This window comes from Dermacentor variabilis, chromosome 1 (genome assembly GCF_050947875.1).
Source record: "Dermacentor variabilis isolate Ectoservices chromosome 1, ASM5094787v1, whole genome shotgun sequence".
NCBI classification, from domain to species: Eukaryota; Metazoa; Arthropoda; class Arachnida; order Ixodida; family Ixodidae; genus Dermacentor; species Dermacentor variabilis.
The window spans coordinates 247,054,745-247,068,204 of NC_134568.1; the positions used below are offsets into that span (position 1 = coordinate 247,054,745).

Below are 13,460 nucleotides of genomic sequence, written 5' to 3' on the forward strand. Positions count from 1 at the left end.
CGCAGTAGGCGAGATGCGGTAGGGTCGCCAATGGATTGGGCTCGCATCACCGGTGTTTATTCAATGTTTTACAACAGATGTTTGTCCTAGAGGGCACTCTCCAAGGTTGAATATGTCCCAGTATGAGGCAAGGAGGCAACGCAGTTCTTGAGCCCGCTGGGGCGGAAGGTTGGGAGCAATCATTTTTGTTAGGGCATTAAAGTCTGAAGGGATGGGAGCGAAGCAAGAGTTGAACACGAGCAGCTGTCACAAGTTAAAGCCGAAATGTGGTAGTCTCTGACTGGCGTTATTTGCACCAGGGATATTCCGCGTGGGAGTAATTGTGTGTAAAGTCCAAAGTTCACAAGCGGAAGGCAGGACATGTTGTCCGAAATGGTAATGACGGTGTGAGGAAAAGCGACATTATGCGAGAGCAGGACATCCGGATTAGGGGATACGATGTAGTCACTGTCTAGTACAGGTGGAACGGGTGAAACACCTACATAGGTAACAGCACAGTGAGGGAGGTGAACATGCTTTGTGGAACACAGCCGTATCGGAGCACTATCGGGAGGTTCAACAGCAGCAGGTAGAGCGAGTTGCACAACACCAGCACAACAGTCTATCAAAGCGGAATATGTAGACAGAAAGTCGAAGCCCAGGATGAGGTTGTGAGGGTAGTGCTCTAGAACATAAAATAAAACAAAGTATGATGTCCGGCGGCACTCACGCGAACCGGACACATGCCAATAACGGCTGGTGTTCCACCGTCGGCGACTAGGACCACAGGTGACGGGGCAGGAGTGAGGACTTTCTTGAGACGATTCCGAAGCTGAGCATTCATCACAGATACGTGCGCGCCAGTGTCAATCAGAGCCGTAACAGGTACACCATCCACGTTCACTTTAATGAGGTTCCGATGTGTGGGCAAGGTCAGAAGAAGATTTTGACATCGGGCCCGTTTGGCAGCATCACCTCCAGGTGCTGCACCCATTAGTTTTCCGGAAGGGTGCGCCAGAAGGAGCTGGGGTACGGTGATCGATGAAATGGGGGCGATCAGGGTAGCGGTGACGTGGCGAAGGAGAGCGGCTGGAGTGGATAGGAAGAGAAGTGTCGCCAGAATTTACTGGCTGCGTTTGTGGGGGGGAACTGAGAAGCAGCATGAGGGCCGTGGGATGGGAGGTAGGGCCAGGGGGTCGAATTCCACAAAAACCGGCAGTGACGTGAAATATGGCCGATACGGCCACAAGTGAAGCATAGAGGCTTGTCATCAGGAGTGCGCCATTCGGCCGGGTTGCAATACTGCGTTGGGGCATTCAGGCTGCGGGTGTGTATGGCAGTGCTGAGTGGAGTGTAGTCAGGCCGTTTAACTGAGCAGACGTTGGTCAAGCCAACGTTGGCCAATTCTTGGCGCATGATGGACTGGATCAATGAGACGGTCGCCTGGCAATTGTCGGGGCCATGGGTTGGGGTTGTGACAGGAGATGCGGCTTCTATTTCACGTCGGATGATATGTAGGATGTCATGAGAGCAATTGGGCTGGGCAGACTGCGGAGGTCTTCGCAGGTGGACATAGCAGCCGTGTTGGGAAGGCGGTGAAATGGCTGGGCAATGTGACGACTCTTGGCTTCTTCAAACCGCCAGCATTCGATAATAACGGCTTGCACAGTGGAAGAATTCTTGAAAACAAGGAGGTGGAAGGCATCATCTACTATGCCCTTAATGATGTGTGCAACCTTATCAGGTTCGGACATCTTCGGGTCCACTTTGCGGCACGTCTTGATGTACGTGAGGTAGGATTCAGTGCACGTCTGGACATGCAAAGCGAGGCCTTTTTGGGCGGCGCGCTGACGTCCAACACGCTTGCCAAACAAATCCTTGAGCTTCTGTTTACAAATGCCCCAGCTAGTAAGTTCCTCCTCGTGGGTCTGAAACCAAACGCGTGCCATGCCGTGAGGTAAAATACTAATTTAGTGAGCATGATGGTCTCATCCCAGTGGTTGCTGGCACTCACCCGCTCATATAGTTGAAGCCAGTCTTCAACATCAGTGTCGCTGGTGCCAGAAAAGGTTCCTGGGTCGTGGGGTTGTGCTAGAATGATGGTGGGCATGGGTGCCGACAGGCCCGAAGCATCCTCACCTTCAGCTGGCATTGTAGATGCAGCCAAGGAGCGCCCGTTGCGTATATCCGTCTTGATAATGATCCCACAACCTCCACTAAAAATGTTACGGGGTTAAAAACAGTCAGACGTATATTTACAGTATATTTACAATAACTGTAGCAGCTGACAAGATGGTAGACAGCGCACTAAGTCCAGAGCGTCGTCTTCTTCCGACCAAGCTGAAAACATCTTCTTCGTCAGCCTGTCACAATATGTATATTTTTTGTTAACAGATGTCCTTAGCAGCAGATGTCCTTAGCATGGTAAAGGGCACCCAAATGCCAGTTTGTGCCTTTTTTATTTTGTATAAGTTGCATCACTTGATAACTGAGTGTCTTCTTTCATTGTATTACAGAGATCTGGATTTTGTTTTTCTCTTTTATATGTACTTCAATTTCTGAATTGAAGTACATAGTCTTATTCCTCACAATACTTTAGTCTGTAAGCAAGCTTGAAAGGAGGCTCTGGCAATGCAGTATGGAAACTATAGTATTCCTAGAGACTTAGTTTGACCAAACAGTGCAAATGCCCCCTAAATAATGAAGTACTATTTATAGACTGCACAGCACATCATTTTATTTTCAGGGTAATACTGAACCATCTGAGGCCCCTGCTGCATAGGGTGGGTCACCTTCAACCATGGAGAAAGAACAACAACGGGTAATACTATTGGCCAGCGCCAGTGTGAGCGGGAGTCATAATAATGTCACACTGGGTTAAGAGGAGGCGTGCAGCTTCAGACGTGCTATCGCCGGTTGGGGAACGGAGGCGTGGCCGCTCCTTGCAGCACCCCAAGGAACTAGTTTTGTTGTCCCTCATCTGTTAATGGCCACTTGCACTAGGTTGTCGGATGCCGCCAATAAAGCTTTACGCCAGCTGGGTTTCATCATCATCATCATCATCATCATCAGCAGCAGCAGCAGCATCAGCCTGGCTACGCCCACAGCAGGGCAAAGGCCTCTCCCATACTTCTCCAACTACCCCGGTCATGTACTAATTGTGGCCTAACTTTCTGCCGCCCTCTGCTACGCTTCCCTTCCCTTGGAATCCATTCCGTAACTCTTAATGACCATTGGTTATCTTCCCTCCTCATTACGTGTCCTGCCCGTGCCCATTTCTTTTTCTTAATTTCAACTAAGATATCATTAACTCGCGTTTGTTCCCTCACCCAATCTGCTCTTTTCTTATCCCTTAACATTACACCTATCATTCTTCTTTCCATAGCTCATTGTGTCGTCCTCAATTTAAGTAGAACCCTTTTCGTAAGCCTCCAGGTTTCTGCCCCGTACGTGATTACTGGTAAGACACAGCTGTTATAAACTTCTCTCTTGAGGGATAATGGCAACCTGCTGTTCATGATCTGAGAATGCCTGCCAAACGCACCCCAGCCCATTCTTATTCTTCTGATTATTTCAGTCTCATGATCCGGATCCGCAGTCACTACCTGTCCTAAGTAGATGTATTCCCTTACCACTTCCAGTGCCTCACTACCTGTCGTAAACTGCTGTTCTCTTCCGAGACTGTTAAATATTACTTTAGTTTTCTGCAGATTAATTTTTAGACCCACCCTTCGGCTTTGCCTCTCGAGGTCAGTGAGCATGCATTGCATTTGGCCCCCTGAGTTACTAAGCAAGGCAATATCATCAGCAAATCGGAAGTTCCTAAGGTATTCTCCATTAACTCTTATCCCCAATTCTTCCCAATCCAGGTCTCTGAATACCTCCTGTAAACACGCTATAAATAGCATTGGAGAGATCGTATCTCCCTGCCTGACGCCTTTCTTTATTGGGATTTTGTTGCTTTCTTTATGGAGGACTACGGTGGCTGTGGAGCCGCTATAGATATCTTTAAGTATTTTTACATACGGCTCGTCTACACCCTGATTCCGCAATGCCTCCATGACTGCTGAGGTTTCGACTGAATCAAACGCTTTCTCGTAATCAATGAAAGCTATATATAAAGGTTGGTTATATTCTGCACATTTTTCTATCACCTGATTGATAGTGTGAATATGGTCTATTGTTGAGTAGTCTTTACGGAATCCTGCCTGGTCCTTTGGTTGACAGAAGTCTAAGGTGTTCCTGATTCTATTTGCAATTACCTTAGTAAGTACTTTGTAGGCAACGGACAGTAAGCTGATCGGTCTATAATTTTTCAAGACTTTGGCATCCCCTTTCTTATGGATTAGGATTATGTTAGCATTTTTCCAAGATTCCGGTACGCTCGAAGTCAAGAGGCATTGCGTATACAGGGTGGCCAGTTTCTCTAGAACAATCTGCCCACCATCCTTCAACAAATCTGCTGTTACCTGATCCTCCCCAGCTGCCTTCCCCCTTTGCATAGCTCCTGAGGCTTTCTTTACTTCTTCTGGCGTTACCTGTGGGATTTCGAATTCCTCTAGACTATTCTCTCTTCTACTATCGTCGTGGGTGCCACTGGTACTGTATAAATCTCTATAGAACTCCTCAGCCACTTGAACTATCTCATCCATATAAGTAATGATATCGCCGGTTTTGTCTCTTAACGCATACATCTGATTCTTGCCAATTCCTAGTTTCTTCTTCACTGCTTTTAGGCATCCTCCGTTCCTGAGAGCATGTTCAATTCTATCCATATTATACTTCCTTATGTCAGCTGTCTTATGCTTGTTGATTAACTTCGAAAGTTCTGCCAGTTCTCTTCTAGCTGTAGGGTTAGAGGCTTTCATACATTGGCGTTTCTTGATCAGCTCTTTCGTCTGCTGTGATAGCTTACTGGTATCCTGTCTAACGGAGTTACCACTGACTTCTATCGCACACTCCTTAATGATGCCCACAAGATTGTTGTTCATTGCTTCAACACTAAGGTCGTCTTCCTGAGTTAAAGCTGAATACCTGTTCTGTAGCTTGATCTGGAATTCCTCTATTTTCCCTCTTACCGCTAACTAATTTATCGGCTTCTTATGTACCAGTTTCTTCCGTTCCCTCCTCAGGTGTAGGCTAATTCGAGTTCTTACCATCCTATGGTCACTGCAGCGCACCTTGCTGAGCACGTCCACATCTTGTATGATGCCAGGGTTAGCGCAGAGTATGAAGTCTATTTCATTTCTAGTCTCGCCGTTCGAGCTCCTCCACGTCCACTTTCGGCTATCCCGCTTGCGGAAGAAGGTATTCATTATCTGCATATTATTCTGCTCCGCAAACTCTACTAATAACTCTCTCCTGCTATTCGTAGAGCCTATGCCATATTCCCCCACTGACTTGTCTGCAGCCTGCTTCTTGCCTACCCTGGCATTGCAGTCGCCCATCAGTATAGTGTATTTTGTTTTGACTTTACCCATCGCCGATTCCACGTCTTCATAGAAGCTTTTGACTTCCTGGTCATCATCATGACTGGATGTAGGGGCGTAGACCTGTACAACCTTCATTTTGTACCTCTTATTAAGTTTCACAACAAGACCTGCCACCCTCTCGTTAATGCTATAGAATTCCTGCTGGTTACGAGCTATATTCTTATTAATCAGGAATCCTACTCCTAGTTCTCGTCTCTCCGCTAAGCCCCGGTAGCACAGGACGTGCCCGCTTATTAGCACTGTATACACTTCTTTTGGCCTCCTAACTTCACTGAGCCCTATTATATCCCATTTACTGCCCTCTAATTCCTCCAATAGCACTGCTAGGAAAAAAAAAACCTGTCGACAATTTTAGTACCAATGTTTGTTCCAAGATATATATTTAGGATCACATGCTTTTTATGCACCAATGAGAGCAAGGAACTAGCATACTTGAAAGAGCAGAAGATCTGCATTTGTAGCCAGGTGCGTATAGAAAACTGCGCTTGGTGCTTTTCAAATTTTTAGACATAACAAAAGACAAGAATTTGTTCTATTTTATTAACATGCACCATAAAAAATTTCGATCAGACTATGCGATACCTAGCTACTGTGCGGGGAAGCAATATTTAATATTCCTGCAGCACATTTGGGCAGACATCAGAGCGAACGGAGTCTGCCACTCACTTCGAGCAGTCACAATCATCACCTAAGTTCTGTAGTTCCTCTATTGTTCCTCTGCATGTAAGTGTTCACTATGTAAGCATTCTCTAATAATCGACGATGGGGCGCCCATGCTTTGTCTCAAAGTTTAGCAATGGATAAAAGTCCTGCGCAGAAAACGTTCAAGTTTTCACATCTTCAAATAACCCTCAACGTCTGCAAGAATGGACGTGAGTATTGGAAGAGAATCGAAAACTGAGAACAAGCGACTACGTCTGCGAAGAGCATTTCCCAGCAAAATGGTCAGCAAGTGTAAATACTACACTGAGCTTGAAGGCGCAGTCCTTCCTAACCAGCTGAAAAAGTCCTTGTTGCTCCCTAGGGCAGTATCTTCCCTTTTTCCAAAAGTGTCACCTGACTTGTGCCCAGCAAAGAAACCAAGCGGGCTGCAAGATCCTTAAGATTACCGGTAAAAGCAGTGCCAAACGAGTGAAGGTGGACAGTACTCGTTACGAGTACTGTTACGAGTTAGCGTACTCGAGCTATAGCTACCTAATGCAAGGGCAGCGCTCTGGCATCAAGGAGTTGTGTAAGAGCAGACAACAAGAGTGGGACCTGCGCTTCCTGCATCACACGGATCCACTGCATCGCTTTGACGAACCGTCAAGTGACCATACGTCAGGTGTCCGCCGCATCACAGTTCTGTTGCCGTTTGGTAGGTGGCGTTGTCACGGCGTCCGCCATCATGCTCCTGCGTTACACCATGGCTGCTGATATGAAAAAAAGGTGCTGCCTGCCACATGCATCGAAAACGCTGTCATCTGCTGCGGTGCCCCCAGTGTCTGGGATCAGCATAGAAAATGCATAAGGAACTGGCTTCGAACGTCATCACCTATGGAAACCGATGCATCCCGTCCCCCCGACCGCTAGCGCCGTTCGGCCCAGCCAAGCGACCAAGAATACAACTAAGGCTAAGACATTCGCTCCTATTGCAGCCCGCCTGACGTGACAGGCCGCATCTTTCTTTTTTTTTATCCAGTGGCCATGGTGACACTATGAGGACGCTGGTAAGAGTTGAGTTACGCCTCTTAAGTTATTCTTTCCCTATGCCTTCAACACAGCTAGGCTCAGTAGCAAATGGTTTGAGCTTTCACCTCTCTTATCAACTTTGCAGCTGTCAAATGCCATTGCCTGTGTTCATAATTTGCTTGCTTTAGTTGCTTGTTCAAGAGGATTTCTGGACATCCTAGCTCGAAGTTCTAAAGTACTCTCTTGATGTTGCATGCATTGTTGGTAAACTATATCTGGCAAAGCCAAGGCTACTGCCAAGGTCTCCATCGTTATCAGAGATGCAAATGTAGATTTCAGCCACCTCTTCAGTATTAAAGCATTGATTGACTTGGTATTTCCATTTCGTGTCTCTAGGCAAGAGCAACATGTAAAGAGTTATTTATTCAGACCAAAAGTTACTTCATTTTGCTTATTTTATGGCTTATTTTTACACTTCACTCCATTGATAACCCTTCTAAAGCTTTTTCAACCAATTTGCTTTATGTTTTAAGTGTGAAAACGTAGAACCATTGCCGGGCCAAGTCAATGTCATCTTCACTTTCCGAATCATCGCTTTCAGTAGAAGAAGTGATGAGAAGGCTATCATCATCCTCTTCACTCGAAGGACAAAAGTCTAGTGCAACACTTTCACTCTCACTGTCAGAGTCGAGAAGCCGCTTTCCTTTGCACAAGCGACTCATGTGCATGCTGTCAGTGGCAGACGCCATCATTCTAAATGTGCCAAAAGGTTCAAAAAGCTGGTGATTCCAAAAATGCAGCCTTTGAATGCTGACAAAATGCTGCCATCTATGTAGTAAAACAAAAAACGTATATGCAGACAAGCGAAATAATATATGATCACCATGGTGGGCAGTAACTGACATATACATGTTGCCACATGACTTTGCAATGAGACATTAACATGCAAACAATGAAGTCGCACTCAGAGGACAAGCTGTTTGTAATGCAATACAGGCCATGGCAGTCACTCCAGTGACAATTTAGAAATTGCACACTGCTGACTGTGTGTCACATATGGAGAAGTATAGCAGCAGCAGCAGCACTACCTTCTTCAAGTCTACCGGTCTACAAATTCACTGGATCGTATATTATTTAACAGATATGTCATGCAAAGGTGGGGTTGAGAAAACAGTCTTTCCTAGCCCACTAGCAAAATAGGTATTAACACTTTGGGTGCTGAGTGCTTTTCCAAAGTGCAAGGAATTCAATTTCTGTCCAAGCAACATATTAGTAGGCTTTAAATTTAAATGTTATTTATTGGCAGCATGTTGCTAAGCATTTTGTGCTTTTTTATTCTGAAAATTAAAGAAGAATTAAGGCATGCTAATGAACAATTTTAATTAGGATAAGTGTTTCTTGGGCAACATGCCAATGTGGTCTTCTAATTGTCGTCACTGTCCATTAAAGACACCTTGTAATCAACACCAAGTACCTTTAAATCAGAGTTCATAAGAAGTTCTTGAATTTCTGAATTGTTAAAAACATGCTGGCTTTTTGTACTGGTCCACAATGTCATAAAATGAAAGAGGCAAGTCAGACTGACAGTCGATAAGCTTTGTAACACCATCTGTTGAACAAAAAGAAAACCTACCATAAAATTTCAGTTTAACCAACTTCTGAGTAGATGACACAACCAGTCTACAGATGTTTCACATTCGTGAATTATCTCAGGTGCAGCCAGCGGTGTGCACCAGCAGTCAGACGAGTATACTTTGGCACAGCACTTAAAGGGTTAATACTATGCCTTAGCTAATAATTTTATTTAATTCTACAGTTTCTACAACTAAATGAAACCAATGAATGTAGAAAAAGAGTCTTCAAACTAGCAGCAGCTAAATGTCAGGATATTGGAGATAAGAAAAAGTCAGCATACTTGTCCTCCGTCTCTTTTGGCTGGTTTGGTGTCGTGAAAGATGTCGCTCCACATAGCATCCTCCCAAAACTTGAACAACGCTGCGAGTTACATGTGCAGGCATCCCACTGAAGAGAAACTCTTTAATATTTTCTAAGCAGAAGCGTCCTATAGCAAGTACCCAAGATACAACCTGAAAATAGTAAAAGCGGCAGTGTTTCTTAAAGTACATGTAGAAGTGAATTCACTATGCAGTCAAGGTCAGAGTGCTGCTGAAAGACATATGGGCAAAAACAGGGAAGCAAATGATCAGGGTGGGATTCTTCCTTGTGAGGTTAAAAATAAAAACAGGCAGAGTATGATTTCATTCTTAAGTTGTAGTTGTAGTCATAGTCTACCTGGTTCAAAAAGGGCAAGCCTAATCTTTAACAGTCTTTCCACCACAGAGTTGGCACAATGGTCACAGAGCAAGAACAATTATATTAGGAGGAGATGACACTTATTACTGCCAAGCAAAAGATAAAAAAAAAAGATTGTTTTCAGAGTTTTCAACACCGTGGCAGTGTACTTTTTAAGGGGGCTCTGTAAAACCCCTGCTTGCCTTTAAATTTCAGTATCTTGTGACTTTCCACCATCTATATTGAATCACAATGGCTGCTATGGCACCACTGACTATGGGAGTGACAAATGGCAAAATGTGTTTGCAGATGGCTAGGTGAGTTTTGCAGCTATATTGCATGTGCTGTGCTGGGCCTGACTGAGCATTTTTCCAAAAAAGAAAGGAGAGGGATAATGGGGTGGAGCCAAGAAACAGCTGTGTTGGTAAAAGGCATAGCAGAACCACTTTAAGATTCCAAACAGTGCAAATAAACTTCCTGGTGAGCCACAGAAGCTGCATTTTCATCCCAGCAGGATGTTGTGCTGGCAAACTGCAAAGTCAGTTTTCTCCTAACTTGGATAAACAATTCCCGAGACAGGGTGCCTACCAAGTTGACATCTCTAAAAGCACTTCTTGTTGGGCTAGTTGGTAGCTATTCATTATAAAATATGAAGACGCCAAATAAACAGACACACACAAGAGAAGAAAACGGAACAGAACGCCACTCGCAACTGTTTTATTTACAGAACGCAGGCACATATATACTATCAGTCAACACATGCGCACAGAGCAAACATTCATTCACGCATCTAATCAAACATTCATGACGCACCACGCTCAAGAAACCTCATCTCAGCCTTATATAATGATATCGAAGTATCGCTAACGCACAAGCTGCCTTTCTTGCCTATGTGATAGGCTTCAACCAGTTCCCTTGCTCTAGTATCTTTACTTCGGACAAGAATCCGCACATCTGAAAAACGTGGTTCACAAGAGTGTGTTGAATTGTTGAGCAAATGAAAGAGGGCCCAAATTTGCCTAAGCACATCGGGACCTGTCCCTCACGCTCTTGTGAACCACGTTTTTCAGATGTGCGGATTCTTCATGTAGGGCTTCAAACAAGAACACAGCCTTGTTTGATGCCTTATATTCACAGAATAACACGTCGAAAAATGTGTTATTTTTTTTTTTCTACTTGCAAGCAATATTTACATGGAAATTTTTTGGAATTGTACAAAACGTGGGCACTTGACATTCCTTAGAGAATGTGACAGTGTCAGAGCAGTGTGCCACTTCATGACACCAATATAAAGGGTGTGGAATAAATGTTTATTGTATGCCGCAAACTTAACTGCACGTCTACATAACTGACTTGCTCGTCGAGAGTAATTTGCAATGAGAGAACTCATCACAAATCAAATATATAGTAAATACTATAAGTCGTAGGAGTCAGTTGTAATTCAAGTTGCGACTGACTTGCTCAACAGGCATCATCTGTGATGGGGGCACTGCTGCGCTACAGTGGGCAACCCATGAATCACCTAGATTCTGAGCATACCTAAGGCTCCCATAATAATTGTTTGCCATGTCATGTAGATGTGTCACACCACAACAGTATGTAATAATCTGTGATAAGCCCCAATACTTAAGTGCAAATGAGAACAAGGCCTGATAGATAATAAATTTCAATTTCTGCAGCTCTCATTATAACACGTGTAGTACACTTGACATAATGAACATACCATGTCATGACCGCTTGCCAGACTCTTCATATTTGAATTGTCAATGTCCAGCAAGTTGTCTTGAGAAGTACCCAAGCATTTCTTGCCTCCTACAGCCCCGTTCTTTGCAGTATTGTCACCATGTTTACTGATAGCTTCAGTATACTTGAACTCCTCCTCAAATGCAGTGTACTGCAAGGCCAAACATTAAATAAGCCATGTTATTGGAAAGCAAGCAAACAAGTGAAGTTAAATGCCAAAGAAAGAAAGGCCACCACTAGACTTCCTTGGCATTTGAAGTCTTTTTCATTCAATTAGCACTGGCTATTAACTGCACTGAGAAGTATGACCTTACTTTCAGGATCACCCCCCATGGTGGCATAGTGGCTTTGGAGTTGCACAGCTGAGCCCGAGGGCGCCAGATTGAATCCCGGCAGTGGTGGTTGCATTTTGATGGGGGCAAAATGCAATAACACCTGTGCATTGGGGTGCACGTTAAAAACTCCAGGTGGTCAAAATTAATCCAGAGCCCCCAACTACAGTGTGCATCATAATCATATCGTGGTTTTGGCATGTAATCCCAGAATCTATTTATTTTATTTACTTCCAGGATCCTTGACACTGAAAGTATCCACTACAATTACATATGACAACTAATTCTCCAGGTGATATTTTATTTTTTAAATCATGCCTCGGCAAAATATAGCAAGTAAAGGTAGGCAACAGCACTGATTCATTTAGCCACTCCATTTTTCACTCTGCTGGCCATGCACTGGTACTGAACTTCTGAATGTCAACAACACTGCATGACTACCAGTGAGCCAATATAATGCAACAATTCTTGTTGCCCAATTATACTCCATTCCGGTCAACCACTGCTCCAGAGTAACCAACTATGGTAGTTAATAACATAGGTAGTACACTGCTGAGGCTAATATGACACATGAAAAGGAATAGAGTGGGAACAGAATCCCTATGATGATCTGGCCCTGCTCATGCCACATGTACACCTGCCCACATAATTTTTCAGAATGCAAAAGCTGCTAAAAAAGCTTGAATACTACTTTGTTAGATAAATGTGCACCCTGTACACAACTCATGGCTGCATTCTGTCTGCACTTGAGTGCATGGCCTATGAAGTGGACTTTTTAACTGCAGGCTTTACACTTAGACCATGAAATGCCTGAGCAGTTTCCATGTTCCAAAAACTTTTGTTTCGGCAGGTGTACAACTGGCCAAATCTGTAACTAAGCTACACAAGCGCCAAGTTTTCTGTGTTCCAGCACGTTACAACAGGGATCTGGCTGTTGTACCTGTGCAGTGAACGTAAATGTTAGAGAGAGGAGTATAATGATAACAAAAGTATAAAAAACAATGGCTTGGTCACAGCTGTAATTTTTACAATTGCCCCACTTTCTATTTTGCCACAACTTCCAATATACAAACTTGGTCATGTGTACTATGACAAAAGCTACAATGTTATTTGACTATTGTTTGAGTTACACAGAATATATTTGAGCAAAACGTGAACAAGGTGAATGCAGGAGCCAATGTTTCGACAAGTGGACTTGTCTTCATCAAGGCAACGTATGCCTTCCTCACCACAGTATATATAGGTGGGATTCTTCTAAAGAGGAGAGGGTGTAAGGCGGGAGGGTGCGGCAACGAGGGAAGGTGTGAAGGAAGGGAAGACATGCTAACACACCTTCCCACGTTGCGACACGCTAACAATAACAAAATACATTTTCATTACTGCATTACTTCTAGTCCTAAGATGATTGTCGTAACTGCCATTTTCCTGCTAATTGCTTGCCTAGATTTCCTTTTTTTTCCTTTCGCTCTCAAAGTGTATATGTTTAAGCGTATCTCTTCACACAACTTTAAAATTTCTTGACGCGTTAAGTGTTATCTTTCAGTTCGCTCCTATTTCATGTATAACTGGTTACTTACATGTTCTTCACTGCTAGTATCGTGTTAATTAACTGTCATGTGAAAAATTGCATTTTTCTTCCTAATCTCAGCTTCCTTCTTATATTGACATTCTTGGGCAATTGTTTTCTTTTTCTTCCTTTTTTTTTCAATTAACTGTTCTGCCTAGATGCGTACTGATATACATGTATACTGTATCGCCCAACTGCCACACTCTCAAATGAGAGTAGCAGTATTGTAAATACATAAAAATAAATATACATTAGATGAGTGTATCTCTATAGATGATCAAGGTGTTTTAAACACATACAATAAGAGCAGACGAATTCACGAAGACTTTTTCCCCAACATCTCGGCCGAAATTTAGCCTTCGTCATATATATACACACACACAC

At 43.8% G+C, this 13,460-nt stretch overlaps 1 protein-coding gene across 1 annotated transcript in view; it reads right to left on the reverse strand.

The window, feature by feature from the left end:
- Nucleotides 1–13,460, reverse strand: part of LOC142560555 (nucleolar protein 9) — an 80,798-nt gene that overhangs the window by 57,763 nt on the left and 9,575 nt on the right. The window contains exons 3-4 of the mRNA XM_075672759.1: nucleotides 11,158–11,328; nucleotides 9,058–9,229 (exon numbers count right to left, since the gene is read on the reverse strand). Of these exons, the coding sequence (XP_075528874.1) occupies nucleotides 9,058–9,229; nucleotides 11,158–11,328 (343 nt within the window). The remainder of the gene's footprint in view (nucleotides 1–9,057; nucleotides 9,230–11,157; nucleotides 11,329–13,460) is intronic.